The sequence below is a fragment of the Gymnoscopelus microlampas genome (assembly GCF_963454915.1).
Source record: "Gymnoscopelus microlampas genome assembly, chromosome: 2".
Lineage (NCBI taxonomy): Eukaryota > Metazoa > Chordata > Actinopteri > Myctophiformes > Myctophidae > Gymnoscopelus > Gymnoscopelus microlampas.
The window spans coordinates 35,171,280-35,185,430 of NC_139939.1; the positions used below are offsets into that span (position 1 = coordinate 35,171,280).

At 41.1% G+C, this 14,151-nt stretch overlaps 1 protein-coding gene across 2 annotated transcripts; it reads right to left on the reverse strand.

Annotated features, from left to right (window-relative positions):
* Window positions 1–1,274: 1,274 nt before the first annotated feature.
* Window positions 1,275–13,940, reverse strand: pcyt2 (phosphate cytidylyltransferase 2, ethanolamine). Of its 2 annotated transcripts, none has more exons than XM_084041555.1 (12): window positions 13,666–13,940; window positions 8,758–8,846; window positions 8,348–8,509; window positions 8,040–8,191; window positions 7,725–7,766; window positions 7,373–7,511; window positions 7,151–7,233; window positions 5,139–5,216; window positions 4,168–4,233; window positions 2,614–2,679; window positions 2,106–2,194; window positions 1,275–1,995 (listed from the first exon to the last, which is right to left on the reverse strand). In XM_084041555.1, the coding sequence occupies exons 1-12, from the start codon at window positions 13,785–13,787 to the stop codon at window positions 1,878–1,880; spliced, it is 1,206 nt and encodes a 401-aa protein (XP_083897681.1). In that variant the 5' UTR covers window positions 13,788–13,940; the 3' UTR covers window positions 1,275–1,877. The 2 variants fall into 2 exon arrangements, with proteins under 2 accessions (XP_083897681.1, XP_083897680.1); XM_084041554.1 differs by lacking the exon at window positions 13,666–13,940 and adding an exon at window positions 9,503–9,631.
* Window positions 13,941–14,151: the final 211 nt, after the last annotated feature.

A 14,151-nucleotide genomic window follows, 5' to 3' on the forward strand; every position in this document is an offset into this window, starting at 1 on the left:
TATTTATATTATTTTTTATTTATTCCTGAAAATATTTTGAAAAATCATTGTATTTGTTATTAATCCCTGAACAAAATAGTAATTAAAAACAAAATGTAGGAAACAAAAAATAAAGGGATATTTTACTCTCGACCCATAAAAATGTGTCCGCGACCCGGTGTTTGGGAAACATTGGGCTACACTCAACCGTTTCTCGCGACGCAGATAATCCATATGATGTGCGTGGGTCGCGGATTAAAGGCCTTTGTGTGAGTAATGAGGTTGAGTCAGTGAATGGGACGGTGGACCGGCAGGGTTTATCTGTGTTCCTGAGTGTCTGAGTCAGTCTGTGGCCTCATTTCACTGACTCAGCGAACCGTAGCTCGCCTGATCCAGCAAAGATCACTATACGCTATTGTGCTAAACTTCAGACCTAGGTTAGACATCCTGAATGCATTTTCCTTACTGTAGCACAATCATGATGTGTGATGAGCGAAAAGAAAAGTCAGGCTATATATATAGGCTACATTTTAAAACAAGCCAAGCCATATAACTTTTTATTCATAATAATAGTCTGACGTATTGCACAAATTAAGATTTACAATGTCTCCATCTGTTGATGCCCATTGCCCAACTTTAACCACACCCACACTCACTCATATCACACTGCAAGATAAAACTTTAATTTAACAGTAGTTAACATTCATTCAGCATCACACTGATAGGCTACTCACACTTGCATCCCCTTCCCCCACTTGCCACTCTTTAACTCTTTATATAGCTGATTAGAGGACAGTAGCTTTTAATTCTCTCAAAACATTAGTCCCATACTGTTCACTTGACATGAGCGTGGTCATCATTCTAGTTGTCAAAGGGACCAGACCTGAAACACTAAGGACATGCAAATGACTGTGTGGTAATATAGAAAACCACAAATACTCTATACCAGCATTGCTTGGGAACCACTGACCTCCAACGTGTCCATAGGAAAATAATCATAGGAAAGACAAGGGGTGCAAGCTGTTGAGAAACTAGAGTAGCGTAGACGTTTTTTTGCTTTCACCCAACCAGAGGTTAAAATTCACAAACCTTGCATAGGTAGACCTGAAGGAATGAGGCACTACTATTATTTACAGCACACACACTCAAAATGTCCATCCTTCAGGCACACACTAACATCCCTGCAGGTACACATTCATTTGGTTGAAATCAAACTGGTTAAAATTGCATCACATATCATTAAACCTAGGAGAGTTTCTTCAACAATGGAGAACAGAGGGAACTAGTGCCCTCTGTGGACATAAATACAATTATTTAATTATTTAGACATGTTAAAATCTTAGATCTTATTAATCATTGCTGAATTACACATCTAGGATTCAATCATAAAAACTAAAGTGGATTAAAAATAACAGTCAAAAAATGTTAAAACATAAATTACACCAAAATAAAAACCATGTGAATAACTTATGGATAATTACAACCTCAACACACATATGGACAGGTAGTGTAGGATTTCACAGAGACAATATTAAAAACTCCATCAACCTAAAAGCAACAAAACACTTCTCGGCAGAGAAGAGAAGGCGTGACACTGTCCAATTACTATTCCTTATTTTGATCCGTTTTGGGCTGGAATTGTCCAAGTGGACGGACTGAAAGAACCAAGCCCATCAGGTAAAAGATCATTCCTCACAAAAGAATCAATACAGGATTCTGACTGAGTCCAGTGAACTTGTTTTAAGCAATATATTGTACACCCACAGTTGTGCCCAGTTTGGGCCCATCCTTTAGGTCCAGTTTAACATAAGGCTGGGTGTACCAGGTTCGGTACATTAGGCGTAGGACGGGTTGGATGAAGGTTCTGGACTCAGTTGACTCTGCATTCTGGATTCCCACTACTGACCGACCAGAGCTACTTCCTCAGTTTGCTCCTCTTCCTCCTTCCTCCTCATGGCCTCGATTACTGCCATCTCCTTAGCCTCTTTCTTCTGGTTCCTCGCCTCAAACTGCAGCCTGGAAGTGGACAAAAAGGACATTAATAAAGACAGAGAAATAAAGACAACTATTTAGCCTGATTTATATTTTGGTGAAAAAGAGATTGAGTCAGTGAGTGAGTCCCTCACCTGTTCGCAATGATCCTCTGGACGATGTCGTCCGTGGTGAGGCCGTTCTCGCTATCTATTGTGCGGAATATCCCCCTCTTCTTGGGTTCCTGAGGGCACAAACACAAAAACTACATCAAACTCAAAGTCATTGTTAATTTCAATTCCTTCATTCTATGTGTGTTTACTGCAGTACATAATGTTTCACTTGAGATGCATACTTAAGGCATTCAAAACCCCTCACCCTTCTACCTTTTGTTAGAGATAAAGTTTGTCTGGCATGAACCTCGCTGGTTGTTGTTGGCTTTAGTGAAGGCATTTTTACAGCTAGCTACTTTGGAAAATATGACCAATTTTTGGCTGAGTATTTTCTGCGTATCTGCAATCTCCCACAGGCAAGAGTACATAAAAGTGTATTTAAACACTGGATTGGGACTGTGCATGTATGGTGCTGATAAGTAACGGCTGCTAGAGTGCACCAGGGTGGCCTCATATAATCTTCAGACACCAAAATAAATTGTTCACTCACATCGTAAGGGTCTGACCCGTCCTTGTCTGGGAACACCTCTGTCTTTCCGTGACAGACCAGGACAACCTGTATAATATACATACAAACATCATTCTTGTCAATTAACCACAGATATAAAATGCAGACAAAGGGGCTGGGTCCATAGAAAAAAAATGTTTGAGCTGCCAAAGCCTTTCTAAGGTAAAGATGCATTGAGAGCGCTCCTCTTCCCAAAGCCGCATTGTGTTTCAGCGCTCTTTGCGTCCAGTATTTGTTAGGTCGAAAGCCCTGGGCGCCTTGAGTTGAAAACCTTTGGAGAGGAGTGCCACTCATCAATATAACTTTTTTCAACTACTATGAGAAGCCCATGTTTACTGTTATTTCAGCTAGGCTATTTGCACTAATAATGCAGATAACTTGACATTCAAGCACAGCAACAGCCAATAGCAGGGCAGAAATTTCAGGGAGGCCACCAGGGCCATGGCCGTCGTTGCCCCTCAAAGAAATGTCACTTTGACCTTAATGCCCCAGCTGACTGTACCACTTCCTTGTCAATATGTTGACAGTAGACACCAGTGTCTCTTTCTTATCATATAGACACCAGTGTCTTTTGTTGATGTTCTGAATTCTTAAACCATCTTTAAACCAACCAGTGACTTTGATTGGTGCAGGGCTGAGCATGGATCAGATTGTAAATACTATTATTTATTTCACTGCAGATAGTCTACATATTACATTTAAAATCATCCTTAACCCTTAAATTCAATTAATTCTTTCAATGGACTAACATCTAACTAACAACATATTTGATGGCCTTCCTGCCCTGGCATTTGGCCTTTGTGCCCTCAAGAAATGGACAACACCAAAGGCCAAGTGGCCCTAAAATGATGAAATTTCAGGCCTGGCTGATAGGATTGAATGTTGTGTCATCAGAGCCAACAAATGCCCTGTGCGTTCAGTTTACTAAGAAGCGTTACAAACGTGATGTCCAAAGTGCTCCTTTTCTCAAAGAAACACGGATAGACATAGCTCCATACAGTTTGTACATACATATGTACATCTATTACACATTCAGAGAGACTGCTGAGGTCCTTCTTGCTCACACTTTGACAATTATACACACAATATGTAAACAATATGTCGCATTTTGTGGTTAAGTGTTAAAAGTGTATATTCTTTTACTGTTCAGATATTCTGACGGTGTCAAATAATGTACACTGTACATTTGACTAAAAATGTACATGTTATTCGCAAATGTACATGAATGATTTATAAAGGACCAACTTTATTACTAAAGAGGCAAATTCCTGTTCGCCCTAAAGGTGGGGTTTCCATACAAGTCCTGTTGGGTTTCTACCTCACCTGCACACATTCTTTCTTTACCTTGTTTATGTTTTTATGTATTTTATTTACATGTGCAAATAAAGAAAAAAAAACTGGGAGCCCAATTGAATAATTGAGGTCTAAGTACGTTTAAAGAAAGAAAGAAAGAAAACCTGAGCACACTTGCACTCATATGATCCTGATATCATTACACTCCAGGATGAGAGTGAAAGCTAGATAAAAGCAACTGACCTTGAAATGATCCAGGAGATCTTTGCCCACTGCATAGGGAGCTCCAATCACCACCTCTGATACATACTGCACAAAGAACATGTGGTGGGGGAATATGGGGCAGAGAGTGACATTTTGACATAAGCACCACATATTGATGACACGCAGCACCTAGTTAAGAGCTGTACTTTAGTTTAGAATTTGATCAATAGAGCAGAGCATTAATGCAGGCAGGTCACAATAGTCGAGCCTTGCATCAGCTGATGCTCAGCTGGTTCCGGCAAGCTGCCTCATCAGTTGAGTCTCAGCTGGTTCCGGCAAGCTGCCTCATCAGTTGACTCCTATCAAGCTTTGCTTGCTGATCCCATGCCATGCCACCAAACATACATTACTAAAAATACTGCTAGAAAATATGCAGTAAAAAAAAAAACTTTACTTTGATGAAAGTGGTACAAACTGAACAATTTCTGTGGCTTTATTCAGATATACTGGGTCTTGGCAAAACATAGCTATAAGGTTATAACAGATTCCGACTGCGTAACATGTGTGGTCTGTGTAATGTGGTCACACATTAGCTCCAACTTTCTCTCTCTCTCTCTCTCTCTCTCTCTCTCTCTCTCTCTCTCTCTCTCTCTCTCTCTCTCTCTCTCTCTCTCTCTCTCTCTCTCTCTCTCTCTCTCTCTCTCTCTCTCTCTCTCTCTCTCTCTCTCTCTCTCTCTCTCTCTCTCTCTCTCTCTCTCTCACACACACACACACACACACACACACACACACACACACACACACACACACACACACACACACACACACGGAACAGAGTATCCTTGTTCTTGCCTGTAGCTGTTCTGATCATTAGTGAATTGGAGCAGAGGCAGCAGAGTTTAGCTTTTGCCGGGGTGAGAACAAAATCAATCAGTGCACGTGTGAGAGTGCCGGTACATGTGTATGTGCATGTGTATATGTGTCTGTCTGTGTAGGTACTAGGTACTCACCCTGCAAGCCAGGACACTTAGTGTTCTTTCATGGACATTCATAATTGGGTAGTTCTTCCCTTTATAGCGATTCACTTCCTGTAGAGAGCAGGGAGAAGGACCACCAGTTTACTTTGGAACTTTGTTCCCAAGCTTTATTATAGATAAAGAAGTTAGATTCTTACACACACATAATAATAATAATAATAATAATAATAATAATAATAATAATACATACAATTTATATAGCGATTTTCTAAATACTCAAAGAATCGACTAGTTAAAAAGGATTAAAACTACTAGACCATACCCGGTCGACGCATCCGTGGGGGGATATGCGCACATGATCTGGCAACCCGGGAGGCGACATTGTTTGACACATAAACGCTAATAAGAAGCTGAGATTTGATGAAATTGAAAAACGGGCTTCACAGTTAAGTTCAGATGGTAATGGTCAATGGCTGTGTGCAAAATCAGAGCAATTGGTCCAGCCACTGAGGAGAACCGGGTAGCTTCACTCACTCACCTACCACTACAGACAGAGGTTACTAGAATTATAGTAGGATAAAAGAAAAGTACAATAAAAAGGAGGGGCAGGGGTTGGGGTTTTATGTAGGGAATGCGATTCTGAAAAGGTGGGTTTTGAGTGTGGTTTTAAACATGGTGAGGGTGGGAGCAGCTCTGATGTGAGCCACATATACAGTATATATTATTTTAGAAGCAGGACCCATGCAGAAAGCACCTAACAAAGGCACCTACAGTATATTGCTGCAATTGTCACTGTAGTACTGTATTATAGTACTTTTTTCTTTAGTACTTTTTATTTGTGCTATTTTCTCGTGTTGCTGTCGAGTCGAAACCTAAGAATTTTACTGTCTTTATACTTTTATACTGTAACATAACAATTAAGTATCTTCAATCTTTTGAGATATGTATGGTCATAATCCATATTTACACTATCTGACTGATGGAGTAACATGAAACTGTGTGTGTGTGTGTGTGTGTGTGTGTGTGTGTGTGTGTGTGTGTGTGTGTGTGTGTGTGTGTGTGTGTGTGTGTGTGTGTGTGTGTGTGTGTGTGTCTCTCTCTCTATCTACGACATAACACAGTCGAACAGTTAGCTGTGGACAAATACTGGTCCATGGACTGGTTAGGTGCTACTTGAATACATAATGATCAAAATTCGGGAACCTGGATGCAACACGAAATGGTTACAATTCATAAAGTCAGTTTAACATTGTATTGTACGGTCAGTTATAGCTGTGCATGTGAACTACCCCTTGAATGTGATGACAATGGGGTTGGGCATGTGTATGAAAAGGCATGGAGCATTGGGGGGAAGTTGTATAATGAATATAGGACTATCATTGTATCATTACTGTGCAACCAGAGTGATCTATGGAGACAAATATTTGAACAGTAAACACATTGAAAAGAAGTGTGGCATGTTCAGTTGTCATCACTAGGACAAACATGATGTTACAATGTTTGAGCCTAAAGACCAATTAATAGTCCAGACTCCAGACACAGCACACACACCCAGATAGACGCTCAATGTTTGTGATAACGCATGACCAGCGTTCATGTACTGGCATGGTGATCATGAAACTGTTTCACATCAACATGCACTGTCGAAGTGAAAAGCTGTGTCAGGTGGTCTGTCTTTAGACTTGGCAAATTTAATGAACTGCATGCTTTCAACTTGTAATTTCTGAAAAATAGGACTAGACATAGCGGTCTTCACCGACTCCACCAATTAGGACAAACTATTTCACAAAATGTTGGTGTGACTGAGGTGGGGCACGTATTCCGTAGTCTTGCAGGACAATAGCTCAGTCTGCGATTATTAATTCACAAAAATGTTGTCGTAAAACACTGATCGGCCTAGTACTTTGCAAGGTTAGCTGTGGACAAATATTGGTCCATGATCTGACTTCATACGTTTCTTCTCACCATCACTGATGCAGCAGCGTGAATTTATTGGTAGTATTCTGCGTGCATGTGTTTTTGTGTGTGTATATGTGTGTGTTTACCTGATCAAAGTGCAGGCCTACGATGACGTAAGGCTTCTCTGCCTGTTTGTAGACTGTCTCTAGGAAATCAACATGGCCAATGTCTGGAAGGAAGCTGAGGTCAAGGCAAACAACAAAAACATGATGTACAGACTCTTAGCAGTGCCCCCTGCCTTGCTCCCACCCATTATAATTCAACCTAACTCCTCCCCCCCCTGTCCTGTATCAGTCCCGTTAGGATACGGAACAGGTCGAAGGCCCCGGCCACATAGATGATGGTGTCTCCAGGCTGGGGTTCCTTTCCAGAGGCAAACTGGATGATCTTCTGGGACGTCTGGAGGAACTGAGACACTCCTGTCCATGGACTGTGCCCTTTAGGACCCTTATACAAACAAAACAACACAAATAACCCTAATCATTTAGGACTGGCATTTCACATGGGCTTCGACAAAAAGAGAAACAGTGCCCCCTTTTGGACAACATAAAACTCAGCAAAAGGCAATATGTTCATGTTTACTTCTGTGCCATCCTGGCTTGTTATACGAAATAGTTCACAAACAAATTGTATTATGTTATCAGGTAACATAATATTCACCTTGCCAAAGTTGTCTGTGTGCTGCTGGTAGTCTGAGTTATCCTGCAAAAATTCAATTAAGGAAAAAGAACCTCAGTTAGAACCTCAATAAGCAAACACACAGTCTCACACACACACACACACACACACACACACACACACACACACACACACACACACACACACACACACACACACACACACACACACACACACACACACACACACACACACACACACACACACACACACACACACACACACACACACACACACACACACACACACACACGAAACACAAGCAACAAACACACAAACACAGACATACAGACTTACAATGTTGCTATGATGGGCTTTGGTCATGAGCAGCATGCGGCCCACCAGGTCAGTGGTAGAGACTCCCTGCGTCCGTTTACACTCCCGGTAACGGCCCTCACGCTTCACCTCCGCATATGTATCCTTGCCGTCCACCGTCAAGGTGATATCATCTGGAACACTTAAACCCGTCAGCTACAGATAGTTTATCACACATACGAGAGATTAGTGTAGCACTTTCTAGTAGTGGCTTTCATAGCGTGGAAATAAGAAACACTTGCCCTGCCCTGTCACTACACAGAAAACAGAACACACAAAGAAGTATTCACCTCCATGCACACAGAAATCACTGTTGTATTTGTCCAAAGTCTCCAGGGTGGTGACATAAGGTGCTCCCTCCACTATCTCATCCACCCACTTGATGGCCCGCACCATCTTATAGCGCTCCGCCTGGGTGAACACTGGAGGACCTTTGTGTTTGGAGATTTCCGCTGAGAGGAGGAGGGGTAAAGGGAGATGACAAAGTACAAGAGGTCAATGAGGAGTTCCAAGTTCAGAGCTCAAGACTATTTGTGGGAAATCTGGCTGAAGCCAGACATGAAACTCAAAAGAAATACTATGAAATACTGAGCAAACATTTTACAATTTAAAATGCATAAATTGACCAAGGATTCATCATGTGTACATATGTTTATTGTTTACACGCATATGTTTTATTACTTTGCGTGGGACTTCTTACCATCTGTATGCACTCCTACTATGAGGTAGTCTCCAAAACCCTTGGCCTGCCTCAACTGGTTAGAGTGGCCATAATGCACCATGTCATAACTAGGGAGAAAGAGAGAGAGACACACTTTAACTACATTGATTTATTTAATTTATGGACAATCAGACAATTAAAAACAGGAATCCAATGGATAACATATTAAAGTGAGAATTATTTCAAACATGGTCCCAAGATGTAAAAAATGAACACCCAATTAAGTCCCACAAAATCCCAAAAGCACTTTTTTTAAAACCAATATCTTTATTTATTTCAGTAGTTGTGAAAATCCCTCTTGTATTTGAAACTAAATGTGTTGTAGTGGAAGGCTATTCACAACGTGGCAGCAATTTAAAAAAGGAACATTATTATTCACTTGCTGAGGCATTTTACAAGAAGAATGCACACTAACTGGTGTTATACTGTAGTTATGCCGAGTATAGACCATTATTATCAGAACTGCAGTCCCTTGAATGTAAATGCAGATAATTTGTAAAAGAGAAACCTTTTACTTGAGATTGGAACTTTTAAATAAGCTTGTTATCAAGTGATCTCCATGTGAAGAAAATACCATGGCCCATACTAAAGCCAAGTTGTTGCCTACCCCTGTATGCAGATTTATTCAAGAAATATTTCACAGAATCTGTGGCATTTCTCAAAAACACAACACCCTGCTTCACAGGAAAAGTATGTTAATTCCTATCGCTGCACTTATGCATACCTTGCATAACTACCAATGGCAGCTGGGAGTTTGCCAGTACACTGTTGAAAGGCACCTCGCCAGTAGTTGAACATTTTTACAGCTGTTGCGAGGTTCTGTATCAGCCACCTCCCAGTCTTGCATGGCATGGTTTAACAGTGTTATAGCCCAGTGTTATGGCCACAACAAATAAAGGAAACGGGAGAGAGTTTAACAAAAAATGTTTGATTTTATTTACAAAAATATGATAACAAAAATGCAAAGCTATGGGAGACAGTGGCCATGTATCTCCCCTTCCCCTGATTACCTCCAAATCCACCCTCCAACCAGCACTGCAACAGAGAAACATAGCCCTAGAAACAACAGTTCTGCATGTCCCTGGAAGGAGCTTGCTCCCATCAGATCAAGCAGCTTTACTAGTGACACTTCCCTGGTGACACTCAGTGTCCAATAGGCAAACCTCTCTCCATCTCTCTCTAATGGCATTAACACGAGCTTCTCCTCAACTTCCTCTTACCCAGCTTGGACAAACTCTTTTCCTAGCTGAAAATTTAGCATCAGCATCTAAGTGCCACATGCATACTAAAGCCTAACCGTTATGTTTAATGTAAGGCCTAACGTTAGTGCTAAATGTTGCTTTTGATTGATTGATTGAACACTTTATTAGACAGAAATGCAAACAGCACGGGTACAGTCATACATTTGAGGTAAAAGGATAGTCCTGGGGACTTGTCTCCATTGTGGTCCTACTATGTATTCAATTCATCAACATAGCATACAAAATAACACCAAAATACAATATCATCAACAAATATAAAACACTAGATGTACAAAGTAGAAAGGGGGGGTGTAGGCCGTGAATGCCATCACCTTTCTATGGGAGAAGTGAGATTTACCTCCCCCTTTGGCCTCCTGAAAGATTTTCAGGCCTGTGTTAAATGTGTTAAAGGACAACTTTTTACAACCACAGTTTATGTTTTAGCTTGTAATTAAAGTAAATAAAAGAGGAGTGTTAATTTATTTCATTTACTGCTTTCTATAGTTTTAGCAATTTTCACAATATTTTTTACAGTGGGCGGGGGCATTCAGGCAGGTGGCTAAATATGTGTTTTTTTAATAATAATTATTATTATTATATAATAATTTTTAATAACCTGGCAATTTCTTTATTATTATTTACAGTAGCTCTTCTAGCCCCCAATAACTCAAATCTGGCCATCAAAGACCACAGGACCTTTTTTATTGTGTAAAAAAGACATTTAGCCACCTGCCTGAATGCCCCTGTCCACTGTAAAAAAGATTGCGGAAATTTACTTTCATTACAAGCTAAAACATAAACCTTGGTTGTAAAAAAACAAAGTTGTCCTTTAAGCAAATGTTGGCCATTAATAATAATAGCTCAGATTTATATAGCGCATTTCTGAGTACCCATAGTCGCTTTACATAAAGAAAAGGAAGGAACCAACTTTAATAAGAAAAAACGAAAACAATAAAGACATAAGTGCTAGATTAAAATCGATAAAATGTTAAGCATGGGTTGGGGGGAGACATCCTAACTAGACCTCAGCTGGGAAAAGCTACCCTGAAGAGGTGGGTTTTGAAGGAGGGGGCATTTTGTTGTGGTTGGGGAGTGCATTCCAGAGGGAGGGGGCAGCCACAGAGAAAACCCTGTCCCCCCTACTTGGCCCTGGAGGACCTCCAAGAGGTTGGCTTCACTGGACCTGAGGGAACGGGAGGGGACATAATGTTGGAGAAGATCGGAGAGGTAGGGGGGATCCAAATTATTGAGTGCCTTGTTAGTGGTAAGCAGGACTTTGTAGTGGATTCTTTGTTTCACTGGGGGCCAGTGTAGGTCGTGGAGGACGGGTGTAATATGGTCTCTGGAGCGGGTACTGGTGAGCAGAGGGGCAGCTTTGTTAGCCAACGGGATGACATCACATGGGATCTGCAGCCCTGTGTGCTGCATATGGGCTTGGGTTTTTGCCAGCCGTGCACTTTCATTAAACAATGTCAGACAGATGAGTCTGCTGTTTCACCTTTCCCTCTTTCCACAGCTGCTACAGCTTCAGACCATGGCCTCCAATTGCTCTGCTATTTTCTCTGAACGTACTTTTCTCTAAATATCTCCTGCCTGCTGTCCTAAAGGGGATGACCTCTCCCTGGTTGTATGTCACTCTGTTGCTGGACAGTGTGTTCTCTGGGTTAGCTATTTATAACCACTCCATAACATGACCCGCTACTACGAGCACATGCATCCAACAGTAGCGTGTGAGGCAATGACAGGGAATAGGAAATTATGTCTGTGGAAAAAGTGTCAGTTTGTTCTTTGCTACCCCTTGTGACCTTAGGGAGATCACGATATTCCTTACCAGAAACATTCAATATTATGGTTGCTAAGCACAATAGACATGCCAATTGGCAGAACTTGCAACGGTTTTGGCGGGCATAGCTGTCTTAAGTTTGTGTACGAAGTGAGTAGGCTACATCTGAGTGAAAGGCTGAGACACTGAAAGAAAAACAGAATGTACGAGAGGTGCCCACAGAGAATAAGAAATCATGCTGCTACTTCCCAGAGTGTGTACAAAAAAACGTTTAAAGCCCCTAACTCTTATCAGACAAGAGTTAAACTTGTACAGAACTTAAATACAACTCAACTTACTAACATTTTTTCTTATTGTGTGAGGAGAACCTCCTTCACATACATAATCAGATATGGGATTAAACAAGACAACACCCACTTTGGGTTGTCATCCATAACCAATTATCACCACCGTATTGGGCCACGTCAAGGCACGTTGTAGGTTGAAAAAAGGCGTGAGTCATCTTGAGGTAAGAGTTTGAGGTAAGACAACATGTGTAATACATTAACCCATGAAGGCCTGAGGCCGATTCTACAAAATGTCTTCTAAATCCTAAAGGTTTTTAAAAACAATTATATAATTTGTATATGTTGCTATATCAGTGGTTCTCAAACCTTTTCATGTCAAGGACCCCAAAAAATGTAATTGGCCACATCTCAAAATATTGTTTGTTCCAGGGACCCCCAGAAGCAAAGATTTGAGTTGCAAATGTTCGCTTTAAAAATATATATATTCAAAGATTTGCACAAATGTTCACTATTTTTGAATAGCCAAAGAAATCTAAAATGCCAGAGATGCGTTCACGGTCTTAATGGGTTAAACAGCAGTGACTGACACTGAAAATAGGTAATTAGGGGTGTGTGTAATATAAGAATAACATTATATAGTAGCTATTCATCTTGAGAGGAGCTTATTGCCAAATATGAACCTAAAGCACACAGATATATCCTATAATTGTACCCTGGTCAATGGTGGAATGATGATGAAAACATTTACTCACTCTCTCCAGGATGCAATGTTAGATTATGTCACATCAGAACATACTGTCTACACCCTACCCAATATTGTATTTGGAGTAGTTCAACCAAAAAAAAATAATCTTATTTTCTATCAATTACACACCCCATGAAGGCTTGAATTGAAGATTTGTTTTGTTTGTCACATTCTTGAGCCAATAATTTGATGACCAGTGGAGTCTCCGACCTACTGACCAGCCACTGGTCATCTAATTATTGGCTCAGGAATGAGACAAAAAAAAAATCTCCCATGGATTCAAAGCTTCACGGGGTGTGTATTGTAATTGATAGAAAATAAGTCATTGTTTTGGGTGAACTACTCCTTTAACTTAGTATGGTCAAACTATGCACAGTAGTCTGTTTTTCAACACACACCCGCCCACTGACCTTATGACCTTAATTGTTTTACTACGTTGTTGTGAAATGAGAGGACATTGATCCTTCGCACAGAAGGGCTGCTGGTCAACCATGTCTCTACAACAACATTCATTTAGGCCTATTTCAACCAAAACGTAATAAAAGGTATTCTATATTAGTTTTGAACAGGTTGTTACAATGTAACTACCATAGGAGGCAACTACAAGTAGTAGGCTAACGTTAGCATGCTAACCAAGTAAACCAACACCGACAACAAATTCACTGGAAAAAGTAAAGTACCCAAGTGTGTGGCTAAAAAGATCAAATAAATACACGTTCCGAAAACAAATAAATGCCTGTATGTGTGTGTGTGTGTGTGTGTGTGTGTGTGTGTGTGTGTGTGAGAGAGAGAGAGAGAGAGCCACACAGTTAACCAGTAATAACCACGTACCAGCCATCACACCACACCCGGACGACGCGCTTCCTTTTCTCGGGGCTGCGGACTGAAGCTCCCGGCTTAGCGCCGTCCTCCCTCCCCGGTCCGTTCGCAGCGTGGTGGCCGTTCTTGATCATTTCGTCGCTTAAAAAGCTATTGTTCGAACCTGGGAAAGTGTCTTCGAATGGTTCAATTTAAAAGTTTCTCCGAGGGGGTATTTCAGAAGGGGGAAAAAAAAAAAGAATAGCGGCTCGTAGCTTCCGAGGACCAGAATGTTGAGCGAGTGACGCTCGCGAAAACCGGCGAATGACGTCACGAACAGACGAGCGCTTGATTCACGGCAAAAAATGGCAGATCTGCAAGCCCACAATGCGTCGCGAACGCGACGCATTGTGGGCTTGCAGATCTGCCATTTTTTTTACCTTGCGCGACACCGTCGCACGACGAAAAGATCTGTCCGAATCCTCCCCTGATGGTTACATAACTCCCTCATGTCAAATA

What these genes read in the sequence shown, in the direction of transcription:
- pcyt2 (XM_084041554.1), bottom strand. Translation starts at nt 9,630, where the DNA reads ATGCCATGCAAGACTGGGAGGTGGCTGATACAGAACCTCGCAACAGCT. An exon ending in ACACAGACAACTTTGGCAAG is followed by an intron (nt 7,512 to 7,724) that starts GTGAATATTATG and finishes TGTTTGTATAAG; the next exon opens with GGTCCTAAAGGGCACAGTCC. An exon ending in ATCTCCTGGATCATTTCAAG is followed by an intron (nt 2,680 to 4,167) that starts GTCAGTTGCTTT and finishes TATATTATACAG; the next exon opens with GTTGTCCTGGTCTGTCACGG.